We start from the raw sequence: 17,562 nt of genomic DNA, 5'->3' as shown, positions 1-17,562 counted from the left end.
TATGTCAAATTTGCACAAAATCATTCTGATATATTTTTAATATGATTATCATTGATATAAATTTAAAAAAAAACTTGGAATGGCTTCTAAAACATAATGGTGAACTGAGGATTACCAGATTTCCCAGAATTCATCCTGGTATCTTTCTTTAATATTTGCACAAAATGAAGCTGATCATCTGCCCAGTATGAGGACCTAAGGTGAGCAGTTGGACTTAGGAGTGAGCCTTTACATATTTTATCATTTGCATCCCACGAGTCTGTGCATGTGGGTTCTAGTCTTGACTTGACCAGTGTGGTTCTCTGGTTTATCCCAAGTTTTTCCTCCAAATACTGGTCAACATTTACCACCTGTTATGTGCTGAAAATTAAATTTATAAAATCCAAACAAATCTGTCCAGTGTAGTCATTATGAAACCAAAATAATGTAAATATTCTTAAATGCAGGAAGCATCACACCAACCCAGGTTTAGTTGCAACTACCCATGTATTTTGCTTTCAGGTAGATGTCAGCAAGGTGAGCCGCTTGGATCCACTTGGTCTTATTTTTCTTTTGTTACAGGCATACCAGAAGTTCCTAAAGACTTAAATGTGACTGAGAGTGGCCTAGACTCTCTTACATTGGAATGGGCACCAGGATCAGATGGTGGCCATCCTCAGCATTTTATAATTGAGTATGCAACACAACCTGATGGAGACTGGCTTAAATCAGATGAAATTCTGGATGTTGGGTCACCAAAGCAATCTTTCATCTTATCTGGTCTACAGCCAAAAAACATCCTACCTATTACGCATGTATGCTCAAAATATAATTGGGCCCACTCAAAAGACACAGTTCATAACTGCCACAACATCAGGTAATATAGCACTCATATTTAAACATAAAATTTGTACTGACAAAAAGATGATCGTACTAAGTTAAACAATACTTAGTGTCTGAACATCAGACTTCAAAATTTTCATCTGCCAGTAGATTTTTTCTTGATATAAATTTTATGTATATAAGTCAATTGAAAACAATTCCTCCTATATATTCTAAGTGATGACTCCTACAAATTTCAACTTTTATGTCAGTTGATATGCTAAAGTGACAATATGTGTTGTCTTTGTAAGCTGGGATGAAAATTTATGTGCAATCTCTGAATCTGGAACATGATATAAACCAGTATAATCAAATGAAGTTCATTGAGCATGTATTCTGCCACAAAAATTTGCAAAGTCTCTGCAAGGTTCACTTTATCCACGTTTAGCCCAGTCATGGCAAAGGCCTTCAAAGTGGGTGTGTTTGTTGCAGAAGATTCATTGCAATGGTGTCTGCATATCTTATATCACTTTTTTACCATATATTATCTTTAAATCCATTTCACATGAAACATTCAGTGAAAATGCTGGACCTTTTCTACTCACCTGTACACATGTTAACTCAAATAATTAGGCATATTTAATTGACCAAATTAACAAAGATAGAAGTTTTCTCTTAAATATTCCTCTTAAAAATCGAAATACTAATTTGTTTCTGCCAAATCCTTTTTTCGTTTTTCTCTCTTTTTATCTTACCTCCATCAAAGATCGATCACCTTTTAATCAAAGACTTAAAAGCCATCATGGACCATCTTTGATCCCTTTATTATGTACAAAACCATATAAAATATCACATCCTTGGCTTTAAACTCTACAGATTATGAAAGTGGGGTATTCTATTTACAACTTGTTGAATACACGTTAGGCATCCTTTTACAATTCTTTGTTTGTCTGGAGACTGGCTTAAATCAAATGAAATTCAGGATGTTGGGTCACCAAAGCAATCCTTCATCTTGCCTTGCCTCCAACAGAAAATGACATACCAGATAAGAATGTATGCTGAAAATAAGATTGGACACAGTGAAAAGATGCAGGCCATCAAAGTAACTACATCAGGTTACTTTGCATAAACTTGAACATAGAATTTGTAGGGACAACAGATTCATTTTACAGGATTGTCTATTTCAAATGATGTTGAATAATATTTAATGTTGGAAAATGTGAGATCACATGCATTACAATATGAAATAACTAATTTCTTTTTATTATGCCACAGTGACTATCTTGAAAATCCTGCTATAGCTAACCCAGAATGGAAAGTCATATTGAGATGGGGTTTTCACCTAAACATTATCCATGTCTACTTGGTCCTTAATGAAGATGGTGCTGCTGGGATATCCAGTATATGGCATATGCAGCTGTCATCTTGAAATTGCATTATTGCTACTCTTCAGAATGTATTATCATATTAACATGGGGTTTTCATTAAAAGGCATTCTGTCATGTCTAGTTGATCCAAAATGAAAATGGCTCTGATGTTACATCCAAAATGACCACCATAGCAGACATCTGAAAAATCTTTTTATCTCTGCTCTTCCTAAATGCAAAGTCATATTCACCTGGAGTCTTTACTGAATGTCTTAATATAATTATATCTTGTTATTCCTAAATGAAGATTTGATGTCCAGTATAGCTGCAATGGAAGTAGTTTTGACAATCTTGTCACTACTTCCTTGAGCGGATTTCTTGTGACAGTACAGCTCATGCAATTTTTCAAAAGCCCCGCTTCACAGTAGGAGTGGAAAGAGAATGAAGAGGCTGCTTGCATAGAAATCACAACATGCTTTCTCATGATTTTCATAAAATGGGCTTGGTTGACCACTGATGACCCTAAGCATTCATAAGAATAACATTTGTTTGTTTAATTGATTTCAAACTGCATAAGAACCTGACTTGGAACAAAAATTCAGTCTCATTAATACTGTCAATGAATATCTCTTTAAGAAGACTCAACCACTGTGAATGGTATCTTTTGCAGACAGGGATCAAGCTGAGGCTTTTCCAGTTGGTGCTGTAGCTGGAGGCATTTCAGGAGCAGTGGTCACAGTGGTTGTTGTAATCCTAGTCATCATTTTTTTGAGACTTGGTGGGCTGAGGAATAAAGACAAAGGTAACCCCCAAAAATTGATGTATTGTCTACTAGTTGTCATTTTTTATATGATTAGTTTAGATTACTCATTTAATGTTAGTGTTTTGCCCATGCCAAGCATGTGATTGTTCAGCCATCCTGAAAATATGGCTATACCTCCTGAACAAAAAATCATATTGACATAGGTTTTTTTACTGAAGATTTCTTAAGATGTTGAGTTGGTCCGAATGAAAATGATGCTGCTTGCACATTCAGTATGGCCAGCACAGTGGCCATCTTGAAAATCTTATTATTGTTATGGAGTTGAATGCCATTTTTGCAGCACAAGATAGGCTATTCGTGGCAACCAAATTTCTTATATGTGATGGGCATGTAAATTGTCCATTATCATCTGATGATTTAAGCATTTTCTTGCTTTATGCAGGATATGGACTCCTACACATACTATGTATGACAATTTAGACCTAAATTTAAAACACCTAGAATAATATTTACATAAAACAAAGATATTCTGCCACATTTGCTGGGAACAACATAATTATTCACATTAAATATGACCCTGTTGATTACAGAAGTCACTCAAAATGTTTAGGGTTACATGTACTATGGTGATTTGGTATGTGCAAAAAGGTACACAGGTCAATTAGTTATAGTAACACAGTTAAAATAATGAAAGGCTATAAATAAATAAAGAAACTAGTTGTGGCCTGATGCATCTGGGAATGTGTTGCATACAGTTGACACTAAATGTTATTCCTCGTATCTCAACAATACTTAGTTCTGAGAAATGTTAAACTACAGAAAACAGTACAGGTGAAAAGGAGGGAAAGGTTGTTTTCATGTAGATTTGTTTAATGCATTGGATGAGTTAAAGATATATAAAATTTTGGAAGTGTCTCATTTCAAAATAAATCAGTGGATTTTTTTAAAACCATTTTAAAACCAATGTAGGGGCCCCGAGTGGCTGAGTGGTCAAAAGCGCTGTCTGTTACGGATCACTGCCATCTCACCTCTCTCTGTGTGGGTTCGAGTCTTGGATTCGGCTAATGTTGGTATGTGAGAAAGCTTGCCAGTAGCTTCTCATTGGTCGGTGGTTCTTTCCGGGGGTCTTCCGGGTTCTTCCTCCACCATTAATACTGGCCGCCATGTATAAGCCTATTGTGTGCTGAAAAATGGCATTAAACCCTACAACAACAACAACAAAACCAATGTACTCTAACTTGCAGTCATATATAAAGTCAAGTGAAGGTTTAACTAAACATGTTGATTGCATATTGGAATTAAACAAAATGGTCTTTCAAGTTCAGTGTTTTTTGTGAGTTTGTATCTACTGTTATTTTCTTTGTTTGTAATGATTTTATTATTATGTTGCTAATAATAAACAGCTACAGGTATATTATATCAGAACATTATCTGATAAATTGCACTGACACAGCAGGAGCTTTGCAATAATATATACACATAACAGAATGCTTATGTAGTATCACTTGAGTTACACAAAAGTATAATCTCTAATGGATATTCTCAAAGAAATCATGAAAAGTGTTTTTTAAATGGTTATACATTGACACATTTTATTCTTGGAGAAAGTCAAGCAGAATATAAAATCATTTATTTATTTATTATTACCAAAGGAACTTTGGTCACTTAAGTTGTGAAGCTGTGATGAATATTGAATAATATTTTAACACCTATAATATATTATCATGGTTCTGAAATTTGGGGTACCATATATAGCAGCACAGGAACAGAGGAATATGATGGCCAGACCAGGTGAAAAAAATAATGCTCCCCAAAAGTACATGGAATCGTTGTAATGACTAACTCATGGTAATATAAAGCATATGTGAGACATTGTGATGTTTTTTATGTGCTATTTTATTTGATTTTTTTTAGTTGTGATATGAACAACATAGGAGGAATAACTGACAAAATGGTAAGAAGAAAAAGTGAAAATGACACACAAAAAATACAAGGCTTTTTTTCAGTAACTAACCATTGTAAGAAAAACTGTTCATAGCTGTTACTGGTCAATTTTCAGGCTTTGTTGATTTTGTTTTGAATTTGACAAGGTTTATTTTTTGGCCTGGTATATCAAATTCTGGCCAAAAAATATAGTGATGATTCACAAAAGATATTGAATATGTAGTTGTTTACTGATCAATATACTGAAATTTTATTCTTTGATTGAGCCTCTTTGATATAGCTGAATTTGTTATACCATTTTCTATGTAGTGTAAAGCTACAGGATTAATATAAAAATATTTTCCTGCAACTAACACTGAAGAAAATGACTTTATTTCTCCTGTATGAAGATTAATTGATTTAACTGAATGAGGAGTTTTTTATATGTACCAGGTTTTCCTCATTTGCTATTCTCTCTCGATGTGATAGCTTGAAGGTTTTCAATTCTATAATCTATTTTATCAGAGTTAAGATGATCAATCACTGGACTATCAGTGATTCATCATCTTAACTCTGATAATACCATACCATGGAAAAACTCTATAAGCTGTGGGAATTATAGATTTTATTTTCTTCCCGTCAGGAATTACAATACCAGTTTGTACATAACCTGTAAATAACCTGTATAGTTGACTCTACCGATTGGTTTTTTAAGTCAACAGTGTCATATAACACTCACTCTGCTCCCTTCATAATAAGTAAATTGCGGGTGCTTCACAAATACATTAGTGTTATTGACTTCATTCTTTGCTTGTTCCATTGTACAATATTTTAGTCTAAAATATTATTTTCCTTTTGACATACCATGCAATATAACCTTGAGTGTCTTTTATTTTCATCTAATAATCAACATTTTGTTATCTCGATATATATTTTCAATGCTCTACAACAGGGGTCGCCAAACTACGGCCCTCAGGCCAAACCTGGCCCACCACTGATTTTTGTACGGCCTACGAGCTAGGAATGGATTTTACATTTTCAAATTCTTTAAAAGTATGCGCTATAATGGAGCAGCAGACTGCTAAGTTTTGTGACACTGTTGCGACTGAGGAGGTGCAAGAAAGACCGTATGTGGCACTACTGTGGTGGTCTCTCCCGTGAGTTTGACCCCTGGCCTGCGAACCCTAAAATATTCATAATGTGGCCCTTACAAAAAGTTTGCCTACCCCTGCTCTACAGCATTGTCCACAACAAGTGACACATAATTGTGTATTTCCTTTCACCCCTACCGCACAATGTAGACAAGGCTTTTGTCCAGTCTGGTACTAACATGTTGAACACTCTGTATATGAATCATGCAGTAGTCATTGCAACAATTTTTTCCCTAAAATATAGCAAATCCCAATATTATCCATTATCCATTTACAACTATTATATCTTTTGTTAATCATTATATTATTTATTAAAGTCTAATTTGAGAAATATTATTATATATATTAAAGAAAAGCAATTATATAGCATGGGCTGGTGGGAAGATGCTAGATTACTACAGCAACATTATCAAGATCTCTCTGGGAACAAAGTCACATTACCAAAATTGAAAACAGATTTAAATCTCATCAAAAAATACATCATATAACTTTAAGCAATACACGATGAGTTTATAAGGTTATCAGCGATTGAGACATCAACATCAAGATTTGATTTTGACCAACTGAATGATGATAGAAAACAAATACAGTTTGAGTTACAGTTGCATGATTTTATCAAACAAGCAAACAACGAGTTTTGCAATGATGGTTCTATTCATGTTTAGTCAACCTTTAAAATAGATAGTGATTGAACACTTATATATTCAAAAATGAAACAATCCAGCTCATAAAATAAAAAAAGTATACAAGACAACAAGAATTATTTGTTTCAGGATAAAATTTATAGCTGAGCAAAATCACCAGTTGGATGACAGTGGATCATACTTGATAAATTGAATCCAGTAAAATAATCAAGATCAGCATCACTAGTCATACTGGACAAAAATACAATGCCAGGAACATTTATCGGGATAGACAATGCCTGCTATAAGAACGCTTATCCTGCCACAGCAGTTGTTTATGCAATTCAATACATGAATGAACCAGACATAGATGCTCTTGCTCCGATGGAAACAGGAATATTAAATTGTATTGCTCAACATATAATGGAGTATTTTGTAAACTCCAAACATGGAAAGAAATTAACAGAATCAAGAAAATAAAAAAATAACTGGGAAAAACATGTCATTGCAACTGGAGCTCACATGGATGAAAAAGCTGAATTAGAAATGTTTTTTAATGTTTAGGATAATTGTGAAAACAATGACAAATGAAGTTGTATCTAACTTGAACAAATATACAACATGTGGTGCTCCAATAACATTCATTGATCATAACTCCCATGTGACGACAGAAGCAGTAACAAAATTTCCATGAGAAAGTACAAGATTTTTCAACAGATATATTTTTGAGGAAATTCACAACATAAGTAAGAACGACCCTGTATCAGTCATTATCTTACAGAGGTAGCATCATAGACGCTTGCATAAATAGCTTCATCGACAACTCATTTGATCAGTTTTATTTACCATATGGAATCTTCATTGGAAGGAATCACTCCAAAGTGCTATGAAACAGATTGTGGTAAAAATATGACTGTGACAATAATGATTTACTCATTAATTGTTTTACTATTTCATCTGATGTGGCTCATGTAGCTCAACAAAAACATAAACAGTGTCAAACACCAAAAGAATTTCTCAATGATATATCACAATCTTGTGTTGAATTTGTCATGGCAGTCTTTGGAACACAAAATACAATTACTCCGATATGATCTCAGTTAACAACTTAACAGCTTATCCAGTGGCTTTTCTTGGAGTTGGTGAGTGTCATCATTATTTCGAGCAATTCAAGCATCAAACACACGAAATGAGTTGCAATAAACAGGCCACTACCAAATATTGATCTTACTGGATTTGCCGTGATTCAATCATTTGAGTTTTGGGCAAGTATTCACCCAGATATACCAATTTGGTTTGGTAGACACTTTAATAAACCAGATACCAATGTCAATCTCAATGACTGCTGTGGAAAAAATCAGAGTTGTTGACTCCATGATATTACGATATATATGTTATACACTAAGATTTTAATGTCATTAGCAGTAACCTCTGTGATATTTTCATACAAACTGTTTGGTTACTGCAAGATGACAAAGAAATATGCAGAAAAATTATTGGTAAATTTACTCGGTGTTCATCATTGCACAAGATTAAGTATGGATCTTGCAGAATTAGATTTTGTCATCAAGTGGCAAAGGTTATATTGGTGTCATGGAGAAATGCTACAACACGAGATGGAATAATGATTGGCATGATCATTAGCTACTGCGATGGCAATTCTCCTGAATTTACTCATTGTATGCTTGCCTACTCATCAAGAAACCTATTATTGATGATCAATATATTTCCCAATGACACTGTTAGATTCACCATGAATTATTTTTATATTAGTTATTGTAAAATGGACCTTCTTGAGCCATTTATCAAAGAAGAATGGGGTTCATAGCAAATAAAACGTGAGTAAATACATAAATATTCAGAGTCAGCTGATGTTAAAGCACCTGATGTTTATTATCACTAAGATAATTTATCAGACCCATCATCATCACTGTCAGTCATGAGACATAGCATGGTTTATCTGAATGGTCAAGGTGGTTCTGGTAAAACAACATGTGCAATAACCTATTTAAAAGCTCTGACATGATTGTGTTGACTTGAACTCACCATTTTGCCAGAGAGATGAGACAAAGTGATGTCAGCTCGTGCACATGTCACAGTTTCTTTAGGTAGCAAGTTGATGCATTGACCCACAAAAGAATGGGTGAGAAATATATCCCAAGTATAATTATCTGGAATGAGATTTAAACATTAAACAATATCCTAAAATGTTTTATAAATGTTTCTTGGTTGGTTATCAACAAAATCTACTGCAATTATCATATGTGGCTATCATGGACAGCCTCCACCATTTACAGGTGAATCACCACACGAATGGTTGATTAGCCATGTTCACCATTATGAAAATGTTTTGTATCGATAAAGGATGAACAACAGTGACAACTGAAATCATTAATCAGATTACAACCTGACAAAAGTCAATGTGAAATACTGTGTTCCGTAATTTCAGAGACTCCAATGTCAGATTTCTGGAACTTATGGCACCCTAATGATCTAATAGTTGTATCCAGGAAAAATTCTGTGATTCACTTCCGCATAAATTGTTTGTGCTTCACAAGGAAAAATTTCCTGATCAACTAGTTCCATTATGTTATCGACCAACAGATACACGCTGACAGAATATACTTCTTGTTGTTGCTGTACAACAGGGGTTGTCAGCGCCAGAGATGCAAGTCGTTTCATGACAAAACACACGTGCTAGACTCTGGGATATGCAGTAACAATTCATTCATCTCAGGGATTAACTAAATAAGATACCATTATCTGGATTGTCGATGATCATATAGAATGGTTAAATTTAGTTTATATGGCTATGTCCAGAGTAACATCTCAGTTACACAGGTTTGTCAACATGTTGGAGCTTCCAACAGCATCACAAACAAAAACAGCATCACCAAGAATTATCAACTTACTCAGTGAAGAAAAAATTAGCTGGTTATGCATGAGATGATACAAAATACAGTGCCAGTTTGATCTGGATGTTGAATTTGTCATGATGCTGAAACAATGACAAAATAATCACTGCATCTACTGAAAACAATAATGTTGTAGCAATATTGTTGCCATGGACAGAATTAATAGTAGTCTTGGCCACACATGCAAAAATGTTTCTTTGACATGTCTTGATCAGAGCATGTGACTCTGTTAGCTGTTATTGTTGGCATGTATCCAGCCTAGTAACTGGGGGTTTTCAGGAATTACCTGTAATTGTTCACTACAAATCCACATTGAGGAGCTGTTGAATCTAATCCATAGATTGGTGGCTATGTAGATCTTACCACACTGAAAATTTTTGTGCTGGTACACTCCACACAGGATTGGCTGCTCTTGCTGCACCACCCTCAAGTTCGCCAAGTTTATATCAATAGCTCACTGTTACTTTACTGCCCAACCCTGGTTGTTGTAGCTGATCTGGTGATTATCATCGTGGTATGTGTTTTTTCAAAATTGCATTGACAGGTTTCATATTAATTCCTCTTGTGACCTCATTGTTAGAAGAAAATGTATTTGTGACAATGATGGATTATGTGTTGGCTTGACTTCGCTTGTGAAGATTTAGGAAGGGGGATGTCCACGTCTATTGCAGGTGCACTGGTGGCTGAGGAGCCCAATATGTGACAGACATGTCTGCCCACAGAGGCTGCAAGGAATTGTCTGGGTTGTATTGGGTGCTGCTGATGGTTCCAGGTTCTTTCTTCGCCATCTTTTTTTCTCTAAGCTGGCCCATCTGTTTTGTTCAAAAGTGGCAGTGGCCCGATGAACTGTACATCACCATCTTTCATGGTCAGCAGCTTGTGATGCCCATTGGTGGTAGTCAATGCCACAGGTGGTGAGGGTCTTTTTCAAGGAACCTTTATGTCTTTCGAGGTGCCCCTCTATCATGTTGGCCAGTGGACAGCTTACCATACAGTGTGATCTTTGGCAGGTGATGATCCTCCATCCTGGACACATGCCCTGCCCAGCATAGCTGTATCTTCATGAGCATGGCCTCAACGCTGGTGAATAGCCATTGGAATATCTTGGAAGATTGATAATTGTAATAGCAACATCAACGTTATCAAGACATGCTGTGATTTCTCTATCATCAGTGATATATCTGGCATTGTTGTACATTGCCATAATATTGTTGTTGACCAAATTCACATTGTTCATTTGATGTGTATGTGGTATCATCATTTTTCACAAGTTTACCATGAACTTAAATAAATGCCTCAGCAGGCAAGAAATACCTTGATGCATCTTGGACATATTCATCAAATCTGATCAATTTCCACTGGGAACTATGAGCTTAACAGCAGATACAAATTGTGCAGTGTGATTTTCAGCAATTTGATTTTAGGGCCATATAATTCAAATTACTATATCTTCCCTAATTGTAAGAATTTTTCAAAGCAGTGAAAATTTAATTATCAATGTGAGATATTGCCTATTTGAAAATAGGTTTCAAGTGGGAGAACAATGATACATTTAATTGCTATGGACTTTTTTTAATAAAATTTACATTTAAAAGAAAATTTAAACCTATAAATAAACTTTTCGCAAAACACAGACCAGCTAAATGTCAGAGGCAAAGTCTTCCAATAAACTACTTTTAAACAACAGGTATATATATATATATATATATATATATATAATGGTAAAATTCATTTAAGCAGAATATTAACTGCTAAACTGTCCCAAAGCATTAATAAGTGTGCCAGGATTTTCAAAAATTTAGCCAATGACAGTTGCCCTTGCCATGGGGAAGCTTGGACATTAAACATTGTAACTTATGCAGGAAGAACGTGGGGAAACCCTCAATAAGAACGACTGACCCACAGGAAGTTACTAGCAAGTTTTACACTTATTCACATTAGCCAAACCACATGGACAAGGGTGAGATTGCAGTGATCTGTAAAGGCTACCACTTGGCTACTACTACTACCATGCCGTTGGCCATAATTCAAAACCAGTTCTGTGGCATGAGTGTGAAATATTAGGACATAGGCATTCTCTTTGTCACCACGTACTAATGCACCACCTGTATAGGATGAACGTTCCATTTGGAGAACATATTAAGTTAATCAAAGTAAGGCTATAAGACATGAAACTTTCATGATGAAAATAAATTTGATATACAGTTTGTATGGTGCGAAGAGGGTGATACTTTAAAATGTATGTGTAAAAGTACTTTCCAATCCAAAACCGAGAACGCATGTTCAAGAAGTAGTAAAATTTCATTTAATCAATCTACAACTTGCAATAATATATTCAGTATTAAATGTCAATCCTACAGGTTACATTGGCCTTTGTGAAGTTGATAGTGTTGTTGTTGTTGTAGGGTTTAACGCCATTTTTCAGCACACGATAGGCTATACATGGTGGCCAGTATTAATGGTGGAGGAAGAACCTGGGAAAACCCCAGATAGAACCAACGACCCATGAGAAGCTATTGGCAAGCTTTCTCACATACCAACATTAGCCAAATCTGAGATTCGAACCCACACAGACAGAGGTGAGATGGCAGTGATCTGTATAGGAGAGCACTTTAGACCACTTGGCCACTCGGAGTCCCGAAGTTGATAGTGCTTATAATTGACCACATAATAACACTATTTAAATATATAGTAATCCTGTCAAAGTAATATATGATGATCTTTTAATTTCAAATGCATGTAGCATAAGGATAATAATATTTGTATTTCCAGTTGTTCATATCCCACTTCAAACCAATTTGATGCTAAACAATCTCAAAACTATACTACTCTGTTCAAGAAAGGGTCATGCGTTACAAATCTAAATGTTAGACACATCCTGTCAAATTTGATAAGTTGAGTTGTTACAACTTACATCAAACAAACTTTCAGTTTACTTTGGTGACTTTCTTGCATGAAAATACTACAAATGATGTACATGTACCTGATATTTAAGGGCACCTGTTACAGAGAAAGGATGTGATCCATAGGTGCAGTGGCAGCATTATCCTTTGAAATTTCAAATTCAGTTCCATATCAGTGGCATCTTGAAAATGGTGAAGTTGAAAATATATGATAATAATAATGAGGACTTTGTACAGCACCTAATCTTTAGAAGCTCTAAGTGCTTTACAACATTAGACAACACCTATAAGATACAAAACATATAATGATATGATTACAAAAACAAACACCATGAAATTAGAAAACATAAAAAAACATGCTGAGAATATTTAAGGTAGGAAACATTATTAGGTCTTTAAGTTTGTTCTTGCAGTCGAAATAAGTGAGTTTTTAGAGCACTCTTGAATGGGATCACTGTGTCTTTGTGTATAAATTCAGTGGGCAATTCATTCCACGTTGCTGGGCCCTGGTATGCAAAAGAACGCTGTCCATATGATTTTGTTTTCATAGTGGGAATAATAAGTAGACACTTTTCAGAAGAGGAATGTAAGTATCTTGCTGGAGTGTACACATGGGTGAGATCGGATAGGTATGTTGGACTGGAGTCCATCAGTGAAATGTAGCAGAGAGAACAAATTTTGTGTTTGATTCTGGATCAAGTGGATAGCCAGTCTTGAACTTACTAATGAACACACAAGTGTTTTAGTGGCATCAGCTGAAAAATGTTGCATATGTTCATGACATGTTGTTGCATTGTGAGAGTACTGTCCAGAGTAACACCTAGGTTTCATACTGATAGTGTGAATTTAATGTTGGTGTTGCTGATATTTATTGTTTGAGGTAAAGGATGTGAATGAGAAAGTCTCTATGTTGTGATCAAGATGGCCTCAGTTTTATCATCATTCGTCTCCAGCTTGTTACGTGTCATCCATGAGTTCACATCAGAAATGCACCTCTCTACACCATGGATGGTAGCATCAACTTCAGTTGGTTGGCTAGATTTGTATATTTGGGTGTCATCAGCATACAATTGGTGAGACACTGGATGATATCTATGACACTTGAGAGTGACTGAGTCCAAGGACAGATCCATGTGAAACACCACAGCATAGATCAACTAGGCTGGAGAGTATACCATTTGCAGATAAAATTTGTGTCCTGTTGACCAAGTAGGACTTGAACCACAGTAAGGCTGTATCATGAATGCCAAATACATTCTGGAGATGAAGTAATATATCATGGTCTATTGTGTCAAATACTGCAGACAAATCAAGGAGCGTGAGGACTGTAATCATTCTGCTATCCAACACAGAGAGAATATCATTAACTACTTTTAGAAGAGCAGTTTCAGTACTGCGGCATGGGCGATATGCAGATTGTACATTGCTAAAAAGACTGTTGAGATACAAGCTGGGATAGAACAACCTTTTCTAAGATTTTATATGAATGGGAGATTAGAAACTGGGTGGTAGTTCTTTAAATTGTTATGGTCTAGTGTTGGTTTCTTCAGCAGAGGCTTTACAATGGCAGTTTTGAAAAATGATGGGAATTCCCCTGATGAGAGAGAGGTATAAATAACCCAAACAGTAATTTGCTAAGAATTTAACTCAAATTATGTCAAGAATATCCAACTAAAATGGGTGTATTCTTTTGAAATGTATGGTTTCACAAAACCTATACTTAATCCTGCATGGATGACGTGGAAGATTATAACCATCATAAATCATATTTATACAAATGGTCTGGAAAATACAAGTGAAATACATGTACTATTATACCTATGTCACAAGTCATATCTCTCATTTCTCATCAGATTGGAACTTCAGAAGGTTTAATGCTTAATAAGTTTATGCTTAATAAGTTTATGCTTTTGCAACAATTACTATTTTAGAGATTATTTTAGATACATGTAGACTCAAAATATAATGATAATGGATAATAAAAGTACGATCTTGTGTCAGATTAGTTGAGCTTGACCAGACTTGATCGACTGGCAGTTTATTATATTTTTTTCAAAATTCATAAATACATATGACAAAGATATCAAATTATTTTAGTTATAAACAAGATATATGCATATTGATGGGGTCATCTTACTTTAGATTCATTAAATTCTTACTATAAAAGTGCATTACCCAGTTTTAGTAAAAGTTGGTAAATGTAAATTGACCAACATCACCAAGACCTTTGATGTTTAAACAATTATTTAGCTGTCTTGATCCTTATTTATCTCCCATCATTCATAGTTCCCACTTGTAATGGCTATATCAGTATCATAGATGCTTTGATTTTTAAGTTCAGCAATTATATAAAAAAATTAAAAAGAAATTTGTAGTGTAGTAGTAGTAATCTGATTGGGTGCTAAATGTTGGTGACTACCTGATTAATTGGAGAAACCTATCACCTTTCTGACCACTTGTCAGTATTAATTGGCTGCTGAAGGAGGATAACTCAGCTGACATTCATGATACCATGATATTGACCAAATTAGTAGCTGTTCTATTATTTTTTATCTTTTTCAATACAGTTAGGAAAGCATGTTACATCTATTTGACCATGCATACTTTATATGTACTTCATATGTACCCTAGGGGCCCTGAGTGTCCGAGTGGTCTAAAGCACTCTCCGTTACGGATCACTGCCATCTCACCTCTGTCTTTGTGGGTTCGAGTCTCGGATTCAGCCAGTGTGGGTATGTGAGAAAACTTCCAGTAGCTTCTCTTGGGTCGGTGGTTCTTTCTGGGGTTTTCCCCGGTTCTTCCTCCACCATTACAACTGGCCACCATGTTTAGCTTATTGTGTGCTGAAATATGGCATTAAACCCCACAAGAACAACAACAACATATGGACCCTATTGCAAGGATTGCCAATTATAAACTTTGTCCAGTAAAGATTATAATGCATATTACCTTGATTCTTATTTCTTTATCAATTTCAGGTGATGATTTTACCAAAGAGCTTCAAGCAGAGTAAGTTTCCTTTTACATTAATTTTAGATGCATCTTATGATGTGTAAATCCGGAAGTGAAATGGCTGATCACGATTTAATTCCTGCTTGTCCATTCATACTTGTGTCCTTAAATCTCTATGTTTCATGACGCTTCATAGCAAGGCTGTGTCAAAAGCACTTAATGCAGACAGTTTCAAGTTCTTTTCTATACACCACTCCCTCGATAACTCGCACACATCGGGGTCCAGAAACATCGACTGCACTATAAGTGAGGCGCGAGTTATCCAGGGACCTATAAATTAAGCCCCAAACCAATAAAGTGAATGATGACATAATGGAGAAATGGGGGGGGGGTAGGCAGATTATACTGTTCAATACTCAATTTATAATCGTTCTGAGATTAAATGTTAATAAATATGTCTTCATAACGGTGTACTTTATTATGTCCTCATAGGACAACATTAATTTCAGGATAAATTACAGTATATTGAGGCGATCATCGAAAACATTGTTCCACGTGGTTTCCGTTCGCTTAACATGTGTACCACTTCACACATTGTGTACTATGTCACTAATTTTTATGTTGAATTGGATACATTCTAGTTTTATTGTTTGATCCAAATTAGACGGTTTTTTTATATACAAAAGATCGACTCTTTTCGAGAAACAGTGTCCATCGAACGATAGATAAATATTTTTGAATGTGATAGAAATCAAATGGAAAACAAAAAAAAAACAAGGGATAATCAGTACAGACGTATTTAATTGGTCTACAAATTTAAAACAACGTAAATTAGAACAAGTTAATACTTGCCATTTGTGCCACGCTTGATAAATATCAATTCACTTTTTGAAAAAATCAGTTATTTTTTTGTGTGTGTGTTACTTCTTGGTTTCTCTGCCGCCGCGCAAAATCCCTTAGATTCCTCAACTGCATGAGCTTTATGTAGTGAACATTTTGGGTCTCCAGCCACCTTATGGCAATATCAAAATATTTGATTGTTTCCTGTGCAGAGGGGTGGGGGGTGCAACATCTGCGTCTGCATCACTTTCAACACTTGTGTTACTCCAGTTAGAATCGTCTTCTGCTGCAAATTTGTTCGCTATAGAGATAATTATAGTTTCATCTGACATGTATTCGGCTGTGGGGCAATCTTTGTCGGCACAAATCCACTCCTCCGTATCATCAAGAGAAACGCCCATCTCAGGACCATGAGTCTGTACGAATTTCTCCGAAACAGCCTCGGCATTAATGACATCAGTTTCACTAAAACATTCGAAGTCACTATCATCGTCGTTGTCTCTGTTACTGTTTTGCTTTACGTCAAAGGCAGCTCCAAGACCCTTAATCCAGCACCCGAGGTCTCTTGTAATCGATTTTTTTTTAATGCAACAAACACTTCCCCAAGTTGTTGATCAAAACAAAGCCAGCATGTACATGAAATTAGGTTGTCACAGAAGTACTCACGGGTTTCGATGTGATGGTCAATTGACTCTTTTCATGTTTTCAATGAACAGAATATGCTGTGATTATAATGTTTATACTGAAACGGAATTAAAGGATTAGAACGTGGCTTTCACACAGGAAGACATTTAATTGGTGTTTATTTCATTCTCTGTTGCCACCTGTTAGCATTTACCAGAAGTTTTCATTGATCGCTATTTCACCAGATTGTTTATTAACAGTATATTGACAACTATTTATCATAAAAACTTACATAATATATGATATCTTTAAACAGAGGTCTCGCTTGGATTTTAAAACTGGGTCTTTCTGTCTCTGAAGTCAATCACTAAATATCAGTACATTTTCTCCTCGGCCGCTAGTCAAAGCCTTTGAACTAGCCGCCTAGCTGTTGCATCATGTTCTTTTTTTTTTTAATGTACTCTTATAAAATGGCAACAGTACATCAAAGAGTCTTTCAGTCACTGAATTCTGTCATTGTAAATATCAGCACAGTTAACTGATCAACACATTTTCCCACAAAGCAGTGGCTGAAACAGGACCGGCAAATCTTTGAATTTTCCTGCGCACCTATTACGTGCGTACGAAGGACTCCCGCCTCAGTGATTTTCTGCAACCCAGATCAAAAATTGGCGTCAAAATACGCGTAATTAAGCATTTT

At 35.5% G+C, this 17,562-nt stretch overlaps 1 protein-coding gene across 1 annotated transcript in view; it reads left to right on the top strand.

Annotated features, from left to right (window-relative positions):
* Window positions 1-15,455, top strand: part of LOC149774841 (hemicentin-1-like) — a 75,055-nt gene extending 59,600 nt beyond the window's left edge. Inside the window, exons 9-11 of the mRNA XM_089944657.1 lie at window positions 562-856; window positions 2,839-2,970; window positions 15,425-15,455. Coding sequence (XP_089800783.1) covers window positions 562-856; window positions 2,839-2,854 — 311 coding nt within the window. The 3' untranslated portion in view covers window positions 2,855-2,970; window positions 15,425-15,455. The remainder of the gene's footprint in view (window positions 1-561; window positions 857-2,838; window positions 2,971-15,424) is intronic.
* Window positions 15,456-17,562: the final 2,107 nt, after the last annotated feature.

The sequence above is a fragment of the Sinohyriopsis cumingii genome, unplaced genomic scaffold (genome assembly GCF_028554795.1).
Source record: "Sinohyriopsis cumingii isolate HCF-2022 unplaced genomic scaffold, ASM2855479v2 utg000127l, whole genome shotgun sequence".
NCBI classification, from domain to species: Eukaryota; Metazoa; Mollusca; class Bivalvia; order Unionida; family Unionidae; genus Sinohyriopsis; species Sinohyriopsis cumingii.
The sequence above is the reverse complement of the archived record's forward strand: the minus strand, read 5'-3'. Positions and strand labels throughout refer to the sequence as shown.